Source organism: Lathyrus oleraceus, chromosome 5, assembly GCF_024323335.1.
Source record: "Lathyrus oleraceus cultivar Zhongwan6 chromosome 5, CAAS_Psat_ZW6_1.0, whole genome shotgun sequence".
Taxonomy (NCBI): Eukaryota; Viridiplantae; Streptophyta; class Magnoliopsida; order Fabales; family Fabaceae; genus Lathyrus; species Lathyrus oleraceus.
Genome location: NC_066583.1, coordinates 423,787,632 through 423,804,088, shown reverse-complemented (window position 1 = coordinate 423,804,088; position 16,457 = coordinate 423,787,632). Strand labels below are relative to the sequence as shown.

At 38.4% G+C, this 16,457-nt stretch overlaps 1 protein-coding gene across 1 annotated transcript; it reads left to right on the top strand.

The window, feature by feature from the left end:
- Positions 1-1,337: 1,337 nt before the first annotated feature.
- Positions 1,338-2,618, top strand: LOC127081126 (uncharacterized). The gene has a single exon (XM_051021408.1). The coding sequence runs from the start codon at positions 1,338-1,340 to the stop codon at positions 2,616-2,618; it is 1,281 nt and encodes a 426-aa protein (XP_050877365.1).
- The last annotated feature ends 13,839 nt before the right edge of the window (positions 2,619-16,457 follow it).

The following is a 16,457-nucleotide window of genomic DNA, read 5'->3' as shown; positions in this document are numbered from 1 at the left end:
AACTACGAGGTTTTGATCCTTCACGGGTACGTAGGCATAAGACTCAATGTCTTTCCAAATCATCAAACAATAAAAGATGTTCTTTTTCTCATCTCCTCAATCAAATATGAAACAATTTTAAACCAAACACATACATTTAAAAGGTTCCTGTAGAGTATTATAGATGATTAGGATGCTAATACCTTCCTTTTTCATAACACACCCCCGTACCTTTAGAATCTCCCCCCCCCCTTTTGCTTAGCTTAAGTTTAATCTTCTAGCTTTGCATATACATATTGGGTTTATTTTTGAATCTTTTCCCCTTCCCTTGGATAAATTAAATTTCGATGGTGATATTTTGATTCATGAGTCAAGTCTAATCAATAGCTTGGTCTCCGATTCTTCACCACGACAGAAATGGCGACTTCACTGGGGACTCAATATTAAGTGGGTGATACCTAACTTGTTTATATGTGTTTATTATTATTTGTTGCTATGTTTTCTTGGGTTTCATTATGGAGATCTATAAGTGGTGACGAAATCCTAACCCGGATTAGAGAATACAAATAAGATAGGATGGTGGTATAATCAAAGTTACATGTCTGGAGTAATCCTAAGCATGATTAACATATGATATAACCCCGCTCAGTGGAGACCCCTTTGATGGTAATATTTGTTGTTACGAGTAAATCATAGTGGCATTATTATCTTTGATCTGGGAGTCTAAGAAACTGAGGACCTTTAGAACCCTTTCAACCCCTCTAAGCCTTTTTAGGATGTAGTGTGGAGATTATTCAGGTGTAAGATCTGAGGTAATTGTTATGCGATTCTACACTCAGACGAGTTTCTCTTGAGAAAATTATTGGTCTACGAGCAAGTCGTTAAACTGATAATATCCGAAAGATGGATCTATGACTCTGTGGACCGCTTTAGAACCTTATTCTACAGGTACAAAATAAACCTATTAGTTCATACATTGTGGGATGGTTAGACCCTTGGCTCCATGCTTAATGTCAAAACCCTAAACTCATATTTGTGAAACATTCATTCATGCACTCATGCATCCATAAAAACCTTTTGCATAAAAAACTAAGAAACTCAATAGTTTTCTTTTGCAAATATCGATAGGTAAAATGGAACTTGGAAGGAGGAATATCAAGAAATACACTTTCAAATGTCCTGACTTAACATAGTTGAAGAAGCTTGGTTCTATGATAGTTAGTCCAGAGGATTTCAGAGCTTAGTATGGAAGACTTATGGGTATCTTGAAGACCAAGGTTGAAGATGGAGTTTTCAACACACCGATACAATTTTATGATCCACTCTACCATTGCTTTACATTTCCAGACTACCAACTTATGCCTACTCTAGAAGAATACTCTTATTGGTTTGGTTTGCCAGTCTCTAACAAATTACCATTCAGTGGTTCAGAGAAGACCCCTACATCAGCAGCTATTGCAGAAGCACTTCACCTAGAAACGTCTGTTGTGAAGGACAACTTCACTAAAAAGGGAGGGATTCTAGGTCTAACCTCTAGATTCCTGTTGGAGAAAGCCTTTATCTTTGTAGAAGTAGATAGTAGAGATGCCTTTGAAGCCATTTTTGCTCTACTCATTTATGGAATTGTACTCTTCCCAAACATTGATGACTTCATGGATGTTAATGATATACGAATCTTCTTAATTGGTAACCCAGTACCCACATTACTTGGAGATACCTACCATTCTATCCATCACAAGGCTAAGAGAGGTGGTGGAACCATTCTTTGTTGTGCACCTCTTCTATATAAGTGGTTTATTTCTCACTTTCCCAGATCCAGGCTCTTTAGGGAGAATCCGCAGAAGCTCAGATGGTCTCAGAGGTTCATGTCAATTGATCAAGGGGGTATACATTGGTATGACCCCTCCTATGATGTTGGAGTAATTATTGACAGTTGTGGTGAATTTTCTAACGTACCTCTCATTGGTGTACATGGGGGAATTAAATACAACCCCATCCTTGCCAGACGCCAGTTAGGATATCCTATGGCAGATAAACCCGACAACCTTCTCTTGTCAGGTTTCTTTTACCTCAACGACAAAGAGAGTTTCGATTTGAAGGATATAATCATACATGCTTGGCGCAACATTCACAGGAAAGGAAAAGATCGATTAGGAAGAAAGAATTATGTTGCTTTTGAGCCCTACACCCAATGGGTTTGTGCTAGAGCCATTGAACTTAAGATGCCATATGCTCTTGAGAAAACCTCATTCCCTTTTTCTATAACATCATCATCCATCATTCCTATTGAGAATAGGGAAGAGTTTCAAGAAGTTTTGGATAGGTTGAAATTGGAAAGAGACACTTGGGAAGGCAAGTACCATGTCTTGAGTGATAAGAAGATGAAGATGGAGCAGCAGCTAAAGCAGAAGGATGATTTGATTGAGATTTTGGAACAACAAGATGTGAAGAAACATGAGGAACAAGAAGGTTTACTTCTCTCTAAAGGCCAGCCATTTCATGAGTACTCCAGCATACCTCCCACCTCAGGTGCTTGGAAGGGAATCGCCGACAAGCTTATGATCGAGAATGCTCAGCTAAAGAGGCAACAAAGGAAGCATCAGCCAGCAGCAGGACCTTCTACATATGAGATTCCTTAGGACTCATAGACTTAGCTGTTTCCTCTTGTATTGTTTAGGATCGTTGAAATTGTATTTCACCCTTTGTAATCCCTCAATTGTTTAATAAAAAGAGGTTTTTGTTCATCTTATACCAAATTTTGTCTCTATAATATTTGCAATAAATTATTGAGTCTCTTAAAAATTAAAACTCATCTTTTTGCATCTGCATATCATGCATCATTCAAGCACAAGTTCCTGTATTTCGAGAAACTTACACGTATCTTCTCCCTCCAATAGTCAAACTAAATCACCAGTACAATACTCGAGTCAGTCGCTGGAGAAGGATGAGTCAACTTGAACAAGAAAACCAAGAGCTCAGGGAGGAAGTAATCACCTTGAAAGACAATCTGGATAGGCTTACTGCTATGATGGACACTTTGGTGGCTGCTCAGAATCAGTCATCGAACAATTCTCAAGATCCATTGCAACGAACAACAGTCTCTGAGAACGTCTCAACACCCATTCCAGTGTCGGCTGTCAATGATCAACAATATCACATGCCACCTGGTTTCCCTTGGGGCATGCCTCACGGTTATATGCCAACAGGATACCGCCCTCAAAACGTTGAAGCTCCAGTAGTGACTGCTGTGATGTCTGTACCTCCTCCTGTGGTGCATACAACTCCTTATAATGAAGAAAACATTTTTCACGCTGCTCCAAGTGAAGTTGTGGGAGTAGATGAAAGGTTAGAGGGATTTCAAGACCAATTCTTAGAAATGCAAAGGGAAATCAACGCTCTCCGAGGTAAGGATCTTTTTGGCAAGACCGCTTCCGAACTCTGCTTGGTTCCTAATGTTCAAATTCCGCCTAAATTCAAAGTACCAGACTTCGAGAAATACAAAGTAAATTCATGTCCTCAAAGTCATTTGGTTATGTATGCTAGGAAGATGTCCACTCAGACTAACAACCATCAGCTTCTGATCTACTACTTTCAACGACCTTGGTGAAGCTTTTGTTCGTCAATAAAAATATAATGTAGATATGGCTCCAGACAGAGATCAACTCCGGGCCATGTCTCAGAAAGACAAAGAGAGTTTCAAGAAATATTCTCAAAGGTGGCGTGAAATTGCTGCACAAATTTTCCCTCCACTTGAAGAGAAAGAGATGACTAAAATATTTTTGAAAACTCTGAGTTTATTCTACTATGACTGCATGATCGCCAGTGCACCCAGTGATTTAACCGAGATGGTAAACATGGACATGCGACTTGAGGAAGCAATCCGAGAGGGACGTTTGACTAAGGAAGCCAGCGCTTCTAGTCATGTTAAGAAATTCGCCAAGAATTTCTCCAAAAAGAAAGAATCAAATGTTAATGTCGTTTCATATGGCAGACAAAGAAGAAAGTATCAACATGTTGCATCCGCTTCACCAATCATTAGTCCACCAATGGTAGCGCCAATTTATCAACCACAGTTCTCGCATCAACATCAACGATATTATCCTCAACAACATCAGCAATAACAACATGTTCAGCAACAACAACATGTTCAGCAACAACCACCAAATCAATAGCATCAACATCCTCCACAACAGGCTCGCTCTCAATTCAACAATCAAAATCGTATTCAAAAAAGGTCACAGTTTGATCCTATCCCAATGTCCTATGCAGAATTGTTTCCTGCACTGCTAGCTAAAAATCATGTCCAAAGGTCTCCACCACCTGTGCCAAAGGACCTTCCCTATTGGTACAAGGGAGATCAATTTTGTGCTTACCATCAAGGGGCACCATGACATAGCATTGAAAACTGTTTTGGTCTAAAGTCAGATGTTCAGAGGCTCATCAAGAGTGGTATCCTTTTATTTGAGGACGTAAACCCCAATGTTCAAGTTAATCCTCTACCGCAACATGGTTCAGCCTCAGTTAATATGGTATATGGTTGCCCGAGCAGTTTCCGGATCCATGATGTACGATTATTGGGAAAGAGCTTAGTAAAGAAACACGCCAGATATAGCAAGAACGGTTTTGTGCCTCCACATAACTATGCCTCTTGTAGGGTTTGTTCTAAGAACTCTCAAGGATGCCTAACTGTTGTAACGGATCTCCAGGATCAAATGGACCAAGGTTACATTGAAGCCTATCGAGACAGAGATTATAATGAAGTCAATATGGTCAAATAGTGACAACAAAGTGAATGTCATAGTTCCTCAGTTCAACGACTATGAGCCTATACAGATTACTTATGACAGTCGGAAGACTTCTGTGACTCCTCTGGGCATTAACTTACCGGGCTCAGTTCCCTACCAATCTGATAAAGCCGTGCCTTACAAGTACAATGCTACAATGATTGAGAATGGAAATGATGTCCCTCTACCATCCATTGTTAACGTTGCTGATGTAAGCAGAGTCACAAGGAGTGGGCGTATATTTGCAAAAAGGACTGAGGATGTCGCAGCAGGAAAGCAGTCTCATGTTGAGATCCCTTTTGAACCGGTTGGCCAATCTGATAACATGAATCCGAAAAGTGATGATGATGAGGTGTTGAAGCTCATCAGGAAAAGTGAATACAATGTGGTGGAACAATTACTACATACACCTTCCAAGATATTTGTGTTATCTTTGTTGATGAACTCTGAGGCTCACCGTGAAGCTTTGCAAAAAGTCTTAGAACAAGCTTATGTAGACCATGATGTGACGGTTGGACAATTTGATGGTATCGTCGCTAACATCACGACCTGCAACAACTTGAGTTTCAGTAATGAAGAGCTCCCCGAAGAAGGAAGAAATCATAACATGGCACTAAATATCTCAATCAACTATATGAATGACTATTTGTCAAGTGTGTTAGTTGATACATGATCGTCTCTCAATGTCATGCCGAAGTCGACACTTTCCAGACTTTCTTTTCAAGGTGCTCCTATGAGGAGTAGCGGGATTATTGTCAAAGCTTTTGATGGTTCCAAAAAAATAGTCATTGGAGAAGTTAACCTTCCTATGACCATCGAACCTCATACTTTCTAGATAACATTCCAGGTGATGGACATAGAAGCTGCGTATAGTTGTTTATTGGGTCGGCCTTGGATCCATGAAGCTAGGGCAGTCACTTCCACTCTGCATCAGAAGCTTAAATTTGTGAAGAACAGGAAGCTAGTGACAGTCTGTGGGGGAGAAAACACTGGTTGTGAGCCACTTATCATCTTTCTCTTATCTTGAACCTGAAGAAGATGTTGGAACTCAATTCCAAGCCCTTTCTTTGTTTGACAAAGATATCAAGAGAGGAGTATCCATCTCTTTATTCAAGGATGCACAACGGCTATTCAATGATAGTATAACCGATGGTTAGGGAAATTTTTTGGATCTCCCGGAAAATAAACACCGAGAGGGTTTAGGCTTTTCTCCTACTTCCAAGAAGATTGCAGAAGGAAGTAGATATGTTCGTTCAATCAAAGAAACTTTCCATAGTGGAGGGTTCATTAATCCCACTTTGCCAGAAGTTAGTGTCGTCACTGAGGATAATGATTAAACATGGGAACCCTACTGCGATGATCCTGAATATGATCTTGAGGCGGAAGATGCATATGTGCCTTTCTACTTTCCTCATCATAAAGAACTTGAATACATCCCGGGGTCAGAAGATGAAGCAGCTGAAGCCAATGCCATTGTGGAAGACAATCCTAAAGATGTTCCGACCAACTTCATAGCTCACGGAGTAATTCTCCAAAAATGGACCTCTGTTGATGTTCCTGTTGTTGTTCACATTTTAAAGTAATATTTTGTTGTCTGTTTTCTTTTCAAAAAAATCCTTTTGTTATGCATAAGGTGAAAGTGACAATGTTTGGGCTTGCGTTTGAAGAATTAAATCAATGAAAATGTTATTTTGTTTCCATATTGTTGTTTTTATTGTTTTGTTTTTTTCTTCTGGAAAATGGTAATCTAAAAAAAAAATCAAATAAACACTTCCAGATAGCTGCACATAACTTCACACTTTTATCTGTTTCTAAAACAAGCATAAAATCACATGTGCAGATTAATTCATGACATATCCATTAAAACCAATGACCCTATGCCCTCTTGCAACTTTGAATTCCCTGTGTACGGAGCAGAAGAAGAAGAAGAAGAGGAAAACATTCCAGATGAAATCTCTAGACTGCTTGAAAATGAAGAAAAGACCATTCAGCCATTCAAAGAGCCTATGGAAGTAATCAACTTAGGGTCTGAAGAGGATAGAAAAGAAGTCAAAGTTGGAGCACTGCTCGCGCCAGAGGTCAAAGAGAGGATGATGTAGCTTCTCCGAGAGTATACTAATGTGTTTTCTTGGTCATACCAAGACATGCCAGGGTTGGACATCGATATTGTGGAGCATCGTTTACCGTTGAGGCCAGAGTGTCCACCGATCAAGCAAAAGTTAAGAAGAACTCGACTGGACATGGCGATCAAAATCAAAGAGGAAGTGCAAAAGCAGATTGATGCAGGTTTCCTTGTCACATCAGAGTATCCACAGTGGTTGGCCAACATTGTGCCAGTTCCCAAGAAGGACGGAAAGGTTCGCATGTACGTTGACTATAGAGATCTAAATAAAGCCAGTCATAAGGATGACTTTCCTCTGCCACACATTGACATGATAGTCGATAGCACCGCCAAGTTCAAGGTCTTCTCTTTCATGGATGGATTTTTCGGTTACAATCAAATCAAAATGGCGCCCAAAGATATGGAAAAAACAGCTTTTATTACACCTTGGGGCACATTTTGCTACAAAGTAATGCCTTTCGGCTTGAAGAATGCTGGTGCCACCTATCAACGAGCTATGACTACTCTTTTTCATGACATGATGCATAAAGAGATTTAAGTCTATGTAGATGATATGATAGCAAAATCAAAGACTAAGGAAGATCATGTTGAGTATCTTTTGAAACTGTTTCAGCGTTTGAGAAAATACAAACTCCGCTTGAACCCAAACAAATGCACCTTTGGGGTTCGATCAGGAAAGCTCTTAGGCTTCATCATTAGTCAAAAGGGTATTGAAGTTGATCCCGACAAGGTTAAAGCCATTCAGGAAATGCCAGCACCTCAAACAGAAAAGCAGGTGAGGGGATTCCTTGGACGTTCGAACTACATTTCAAGGTTCATATCTCATATGACTGCTACTTGTGCTCCCATTTTTAAGCTCCCCCGAAAGGATCAGGGTTGTGTTTGGATGGATGATTGTCAAAAAGCCTTCGACAGTATCAAAGAGTATTTCCTAGAACCTCCTATCTTGTCCCTGCCAGTTGAGGGAAGACCATTGATTATGTATCTGACTGTACTAGAAGAATCTATGGGATGTGTCTTGGGTCAACAAGATGAAACAGGAAGAAAAGAGTATGACATCTATTATTTGAGGAAGAGATTCACTGACTGCGAGTCCCGATATTCCATGCTAGAGAGAACTTGTTGTGCTCTAGCTTGGGCTGCCAAGCGTCTCTGTCAATATATGATGAATCACACAACTTGGTTGATATCCAAGATGGATCCGATTAAGTATATCTTTGAAAAACATGCATTGACCGGAAGAGTTGCTCGTTGGCAGATGCTCTTGTCCGAATATGACATTGAGTATCACACCCTGAAAGCTATCAAAGGAAGTGTTTTGGCCGATCATTTAGCTCATCAACCAATCGACGATTATGAGTCTATAAATTTTGAATTTCCAGATGAAGATGTGATGTACTTAAAAGCCAAAGATTGCAATGAACCACTGCCAAATGAAGGGTCATAGCCAGGTTCTCAATGGGGTTTAATATTTGATGGAGCAGTTAATGCTTATGGTAATGGTATTGGGGCAGTAATCATCACTCCTCATGGCTCACATATCCCTTTTACTGCAAGATTAACATTCAAGTGCACGAACAACATGGCGAAATAAGAAGCATGCATCATGGGTCTAGAAGAAGCCATTGATCTTAGAATAAAAAATCTCGATGTTTATGGAGACTCAACTCTAGTTGTTAATCAAATTAAAGGAGAATGGGAAACTCGTCAACCCGGCCTAATCCCATACAAAGACTATGCAAGGAGGTTATCCACTTTCTTCAATAATATTGAATTTCATCACATCAATCGTGAGGAAAATTAGATGGCAGATGCCTTGGCAACTTTGGCTTCCATGATCATTGTGAATCGTTGGAATGATGTGCCTAAGATCGATGTTATGCGTCTTGATAAACTTGCTCATGTATTTGCAACGGAAGAAGTCTCTGATGATAAGCCATGGTACCACGACATCAAGTGTTATCTCCAGAGTCAAGAATACCCACCTGGGGCATCGAACAAAGATAAGAAGACCTTGAGAAGACTGGCAAATAACTTCTTTCTGAATGAAGTCGTGCTATACAAGAGAAACTTTGACATGGTTCTGCTTAGATGCGTGGATAGACATGAAGCATGCCTATTGATGTAAGAAGTTCATGAAGGTTCCTTTGGTACTCATTCCAACGGACATGCAATGGCTAAAAAAATGTTAAGAGAAGGTTACTATTGGATGACAATGGAAGCTGACTGTTGCAAGTATGTGAAGAAGTGTCACAAATGCCAGATTTATGCTAACAAGATACATGTACCTCCGACTCTGCTCAATGTTCTCTCTTCTCCATGACCTTTCTCTATGTGGGGTATCGACATGATTGGTATGATTGAGCCCAAAGCTTCCAACGGACATCGTTTCATTCTGGTGGCTATTGATTATTTCACAAAGTGGGTTGAAGCGGCCTCATATGCCAATATGGCCAAGCATGTGGTGGTTAGATTTATCAAGAATCAACTTATTTGCCGTTATGGTGTGCCAAGCAGAATCATCACCGATAATGGTTCAAACCTGAACAATAAAATGATGAAGGAAATGTGTGAAGAGTTCAAGATTGAACATCATAATTCCTCTCCCTACAAACCTAAGATGAACGGTGTTGTTGAAGCTGGCAACAAGATCATCAAAAAGATCATTCAGAAGATGGTAGTGACTTATAAGGACTGGCATGAGATGCTCCCTTTTGCTCTGCATGGATATCGTACGTCCGTCCGCACTTCAACAGGGGCAACCCCCTTTTCTCTTGTCTATGGCATGGAAGCAGTGCTCCCAATAGAAGTAGAGATCCCGTCAATGCGTGTCTTGATGGAAACTAAGTTATCAGAAGCTGAATGGTGTCAAAGCAGGTATGACCAACTGAATTTGATTGAAGAAAAGAGAATGACGACTTTATGCCATGGTCAGTTATATCAGTAGAGAATGAAGAAAGCATTCGACAAGAAGGTTCGACCTCGCGTATTCAGAGAAGGTGACCTTGTGGTTAAAAAGATTCAATCTTTCATATCTGATTCTAGGGGCAAGTGGACTCCTAATTATGGTGGCCCATATGTTGTCAAGAAAGCCTTCTCCGGGGAGGCCTTGATTCTTACAAATATGGATGGTGAGGAGCTCCCACGTCCTGTGAATACTAACGCAGTTAAGAAATACTTTGCCTAGAAAAAAAATAAAAGAGTAGCTCGCTAAGTCGAAAACCCAAAAGGGCGGCTTAGGCAAAAATGAGCGTCTCAGTAGACTGAAAACCCGAAAGGGCGGTCCAGGCAAAAATTAGAGACATAAACAAAAAATGATTATCCTGGTGGATTAAAAACCTGAAAAGGAAATCTAGGCAAAACAAAGGATTATGGCAAGTAACTGCTTCATATCAGATTGGATCACTTGTAGAAACGTCTGCCTGTCAAAGCTCTCAACTGGCTCTTATCAGAAGCCCAAATACATCTGGAATTCAAATTTGTTAGGGAGGATAGTTTCATTGTATTTTAATGTAGCCTTTTCCCATATTACCATTTTTCTAACTTTGTAAATATCCATGGGATCACTCCATTTGCGGATCACGATTCTATCAATAAAATTCGAGACTTATCCATTTATTGGCAACCCTTATTTTATTTCTGCTCCGCAAAAATATCATTTTTATTTTGATAAAAATTCTTGAAACGAATATTTGAAAAAAAAAAAATTTCAAATTTTTTTTTTATTTTGATTTGTGAATGCAAAAAAAGAACGTTCATCGTTAAATCCCCAAGCGGCGAGTAAGTTGTGAAATGTTGGATGTTGGAACTCAATGTTCCCCAGCAAAGTGTTAAGCTTGGATTTTCTATCAAGCTTTAAAATAAACAGTCAAGCTTTTTCAGCGATCTTCATTATCCTCGGTGGAAGATGGAAATTTTGATGATGTCTCCGGAAGAATCATTTTGAAGGTTTTCCTGACCAATCTACACCTGTCCTTGGTAGAGTCTACATGTTTTTTTCCCTAAGTGAAGTCTTCTTCTCCAGGTAAATTGGAACCCTACAGCAAGATCTTTGCTCCATCAAAGGTTCGCATTTCATCCCCAGACGAAGCATCTTCCTCTCCTTATAGAGAATTGGACCTCGTGACGAGACTTTTTCCTTTGATGACCTTTAACTCATCTCTAATGATGTTTTCCACCTTAATGAGATTAGCCAAGCTCATGTTGAGTTATGTAACATATTATGTCCCCAACGTGTCTGTTTTGTCTATTTTTGTCAGCATAAACATAACATGCATACATGCATATATACATACATGCATATATATATCATGAATAACCAAATTCACATCCATTTTGCATTCCTTGATGACATTTACCTTAATTTCTTTGAGTATGTTCATCCTTGGGTGTTATGTTTCCTTCCCTATAGGAGTCGTCAACCTTAAGCAGAGAGTTTATATCCTTTCTAACTCCCCACTAAGTTCATTCCTCGTGGAAGATGGTTGTTCTAGTTGTCCTTTTCCATCTTTGGATAGGATAAAATCCCAATTGAGCTTCATTCCCCATTGGTAGAGTCTTACTTTTTTTCTCTCAAGTTGTTCCTGGAGTGAGCCAAATATTTGGAAATTAATGGTGAATCTCTCTAGGTTGTTAAACCTAGACCGAGAGTGCATTTATTTTGCACTGTCTCCCCAGGAGAAACATCTTCATTATCGCCAGTGAAGACATATCCTTTTCCCCGGTATGAACACAAGTGGTTATCTCTTTTGAGAAGCTTGTCTATCTCGAAAGAATTATCAATGTAGAAGTTTTCTTCCATCAGATGGTTTTCTCTCCAGAGAAGTTTGATGAAGACTTCCAACAGGTAGCTGTCTCTTTATTTGAGAAGCATGTTTCATAATCTCGGATCCCCAATAAGTAGCTATCTTTTCCCGAGAAGCTTATTGACTCCCATTTTGGATAATAAATGACAGCCTCTTTTTGAGAAGTTTGTTTATCCCCAATGAAGTTATCAACATATCAATCGTTCTTTCCAACAAATGGCCATCTCCCTAGGAAATTTCGTCAGAGAAGTTTGTTGAAGACTATTACAAGAACCTTTCTTTTATCATATGACTTTATATCCCCAGTGAGGTATTTCGTTATAAGGACTTATATCACCAGTGAGGTGTTAGTCACATCCAATGGTACTTTCCCCAGTAAATCACGGTGGAAGTTTGTTGAAGATCCTTATTGCGATTTTCTATTTATTTGAGAATTCCAGTTTTTTATAAGATTAACTGACCCACATCCTTCGAAGATACCTGGTGAAGTTACTTCTCTTTTCCCAACAAGTGGTCACATTTTTAGGAGCTTGTTCATTAATCCTTTCCGAGAGAAAGACTTGGTTAAAGAAGAAACCAAGGCCCGTTCGCTGGTTTATGACCCGAATCACGGATAAGCTTATTTTGCCTTTTCTAAGTGGAATACTTAAGTAAAGAAGAAGTTGACTCATGTTTTGATCATGTAAGCATATTTTTACTCGTTATTTGAATAGGCGATCATCTCTACCTTTGAGAAACCTGTTGCGAAGATATTTCCTCAGTGAAGCGTACTTTTATTTTGACTCGTTATTTGAACAAGCGGTCATCTCTACCTTTGAGAAACCTGTTGCGAAAGCTAGAACTCGTTATTTGAACAGATTGTCATCTCTACATTTGAGAAACCTGTTTCGAAGATGTTTCTTTAGTTGAAGTCATGATCATTTGGAATGATCTATTCCCCAGGGAGCCCGAATCCATTGGAATTTGCAAACTGAAGTTGTAATCTTTTCCTCGATGGAATTTCCTTTTGTCTGTCCCCATAGTGGTGTTCCTTTATCCCTATGTGTTTTATCAACTAATATTACTCCCCTGTGACATTGTTCCTCACAAAATTCTTGAGTCCTGCATGCATATCATATCATAAGCATTTGGTGGCCTCTTAGGGCAAAAAACCGTGGATGTTTGTATTTAAATCCCTTCAATTACGTCGAGATGAAAATTCCAATATTCATATCTCCAGATTGAAGAAACTTAAATAGGGGCATCTTTCATACCCTAATTTTCAACCCTAAGATGCCACCATCATTTGTACCATTTGTATGACATCTAGCATTTTTGCACTACTAACCTATTGAAAATACAAAAAGATTTTTTACTTTGTTTGTCTTAAGCTAGGGTTTTGACCAAGTGCTTTCAAAGATTGATCAATCAAGACTTGGCATGAGTTTTAACATTTCAAACTCCTCATCCTTCCCAAGTAATAAAGTGACTTCCATCAATAAGAATCGATTTCAATATCATTCCATCTCAAGTTCATCAAGCCACAATTCATCTGATACTCAAAATTAGGGTTTTGGTCAAAGTCAGTTTAATGTTGGCTCTTTGACCAAAGCATGATTCTACGGCTTAAAGCATGATCCAAGGTATTAAAATGTGTACTCATAACCCACTCATACAATTCATATGGCTCAAGAGGTTAGGTTCATAAGAAGATGAAAGTTTGAACACAACTGATGAAAAAGTCAACAAATGCTTAAAGTCAAAGTTTGACTTTTAATATTTTTGGTCAACTATCGACTTTTCAAGTCAAGGATTATGAAAATATGATCATTGAAGTCATTTGATCAAGTTTAGTCAAGAAAATCAAGGTTACTTGCAAAAAGGGCAAAGATGGAGAATTTGAAATTTTTACTAAGTCCCTAAAAAACATGTCCAAGTACCCAACTTTCCAAGGCCATAACTTATGATCCAAGCCACCATTTTATTTTCTCCAATGATCAGATTAAAGACCTTGCTTCATAATTTAACTTTGTACTAGGTGATAAAACCTCAAAAAATTCACGAATAAGGAGATATGCGGTCATGAAGTGAATGATTCATTTGTTTGTCAAGTGGTAAAACACTTAGTGAAATTTTCAGCATGCTGACCTAGTCAAGTGACCAACTTTACGCCAGTTTTTCACCCAGATCCCAACTGGTTCAAGAAAAGTGATCAACATGAAAGTTTTAGATCATGATTCCATCTTTCCAAAATGTCCAAGATCAATAAATTCCCATGCTCAAGCTAAGAGAATCGAATTTGGGAAGACAACCTCATGGAATGGTTCATAAGTCAAATTCTAAGCCAAGGTACACTACAAATCCAAACAAATCCACAAGTACATGTACTTCTTGCTTCTAAATCTCATTCTAATCAGAAGATCATACACACTTTTGAGCCATTATTCAAGCAACCAAGCCATTACACAATGAATCATTCCATTTTTGTCATAAAGGTTACACTTCCATTTGTCTAAAGTGGTTTTAACCCAACATTAAGTACCATTGAGCTCCCAAATGGCTTTGGCTCTGATACATACCAACTCTAAACATCAAGTCCACTCCTACACTTCAGACAAAGCTCAATAAAACACTCCAAGCCCCTCATGCTTTTGCCATACTTCCTACTTGGTGTTTTGTGCAAGAACCAAGCAAGCAAGCAAACCAGTACAAGTCTTAATTATTTTATGATACTTGAGGCTTCTTGAACCCTCAAGGATCCCTATAAATAGAGGACAAAGCCTCATCTATCGATATACCAAGCTTTCTAAGAAAAACTCCATTCTTGAGAGCTTTTCAACCTTAACCTCCATTCTCTCTTTAGGCTTGTGCATTCTGCAAACCAAAGGTTCCAATCATCTTCTGGGAACTCATAAGCATTAGGAGAGGCATCAAACAGTAGCTGGAAGTAGTGTTGAAGAGGCATTGGACCTTTCTCCAATAGGTATATTCTTGCACTTTGAAACTCATCATACATACGTCCTTTCATTTTGATTTCTGAAGCAAATATGTAGCATTTATTATGTTAAGAAGGATCATTAGCTTACATGTCATTTATATTGTTGTATATGTGAAATTATGTTGCTTGAAACCTAAAGTTTCAGTTCTGGTTTTTGCCTTCGTGCATCTCCATCTTTGAGTATTAGCCAAAACCTATGGTACCATTGTGTTCCTTGCATTTTTCTATGCGATTTTGATCTTTATTTCATGAAAAATGGTTGAGAAAAGAGAGAGATATGATTGATGAAAGATTGGAAAAACAGTGGGAAAAAGAAAACGAAAATGAGAGAGAGAGGTTGAAGATGATGCTGAGTTGGCATTGGAAAAAGTCCATGGAACCCCAAGGACGCGGGTTTGAACCTGGCCAGCGTAGTGTTTATTTTTTTCTCATTTGTTAAATGTTCATTTTTCTTCATAACTTCAAAAACCCATAACTTCATGATCCCTTAACCTTTTTGGCCCATTATTTTTGTCATGTGTCCATAAGAATGTCTATTTTATGATGACACCAAAAAAATCACAAAAATATTATTTATTTCACCACTTTTGATTGGATGGAAAACATGTGTTTTAAGTGTTTTTTAAGGCTCCTAATCGATTCTTTCGGCTTATGTCTTATTTGTTCTCGATGTTGAAAGTTTGTATGATTAAAGCACGCTCTTTTAAATGTTGATTGTTATCCTTAACATGTTTGAACTTGATTATTTTCATACAATGTATCAATTGATTCACCTTGAAAATATGTTTGAATGAATGGTTAGGAGGTGATTAGGTTTCCACTTAAGTTTGGTCTTATCATGAACTTTGATTCAAGTCTAATGTTTATTTTGTGAAGACTTATAATGTGATGCATGTTTGACCTAAATTGATTCATGTTGTGTTTACCATGTACCAATGAATGTTTTTACCATGTCAAGTATGATTTTGTCTTCACCATCAATATGTTGTGTCTTGTGATGTCATGTGAAACTTCGTCATGTCTTGTTTATGCTTATCTCAATGCCTAAAAAACCATGTTTAATATTGTCATCCATATCTTGTGATTGCCATTGTACTTAGCCATATCTTGTGCCATAATGTTAATGCATGTTCAATATTGTTATTGTTTATATCCAAGGGAAAAGAATCATGACATTATTGTCATTTTGCGCGTGTGTGTGTTCATCTGTATTCTATACAACTTTGCTTCCCCTTAATCCAAAAACTTCTAGATACAATCTTAGGTTCCCCTCAATTTAAACCTTGGGATTATATCTCTCCCTCCTTCTTACAACCACTTTCATAATAAACTTTGACTTAGGTCATTGTTTCTCCTTTTATTTATTAATCAAATGCTTCAAAACACTTAAGCATATTCAAAGATCTTTTCATAAGACCTAAAAAACACAAACTTAATTCAAACCCTTTTGCCACTTTGGCTCTTCCATCTTTAAAACCTTTTCATAAAAGGATTAGACATGAGTCATCCCTAGTTGAGATTTAAATCTCCTACCCCATAACATTGTTGAGATTGATATTGATTCTTTTCCATTTGGAAGAGGTATGTGGCATACTTGTTGATTCTATATCCAAGTGAGAGCCCTTCTTTCAATTTGATACAAAGATCTATCTTCCACATGTTTGTGGTGGTTTAAATGGGAGTTTTCTCCTTAAGATGACAATTTGTCTCTTTCTCATAAAATCAACCCCAACAAATCCCTTCTTACTTTTGAACCCGAAGTACGAGTTTTTGATCCTTCACGGGTACGT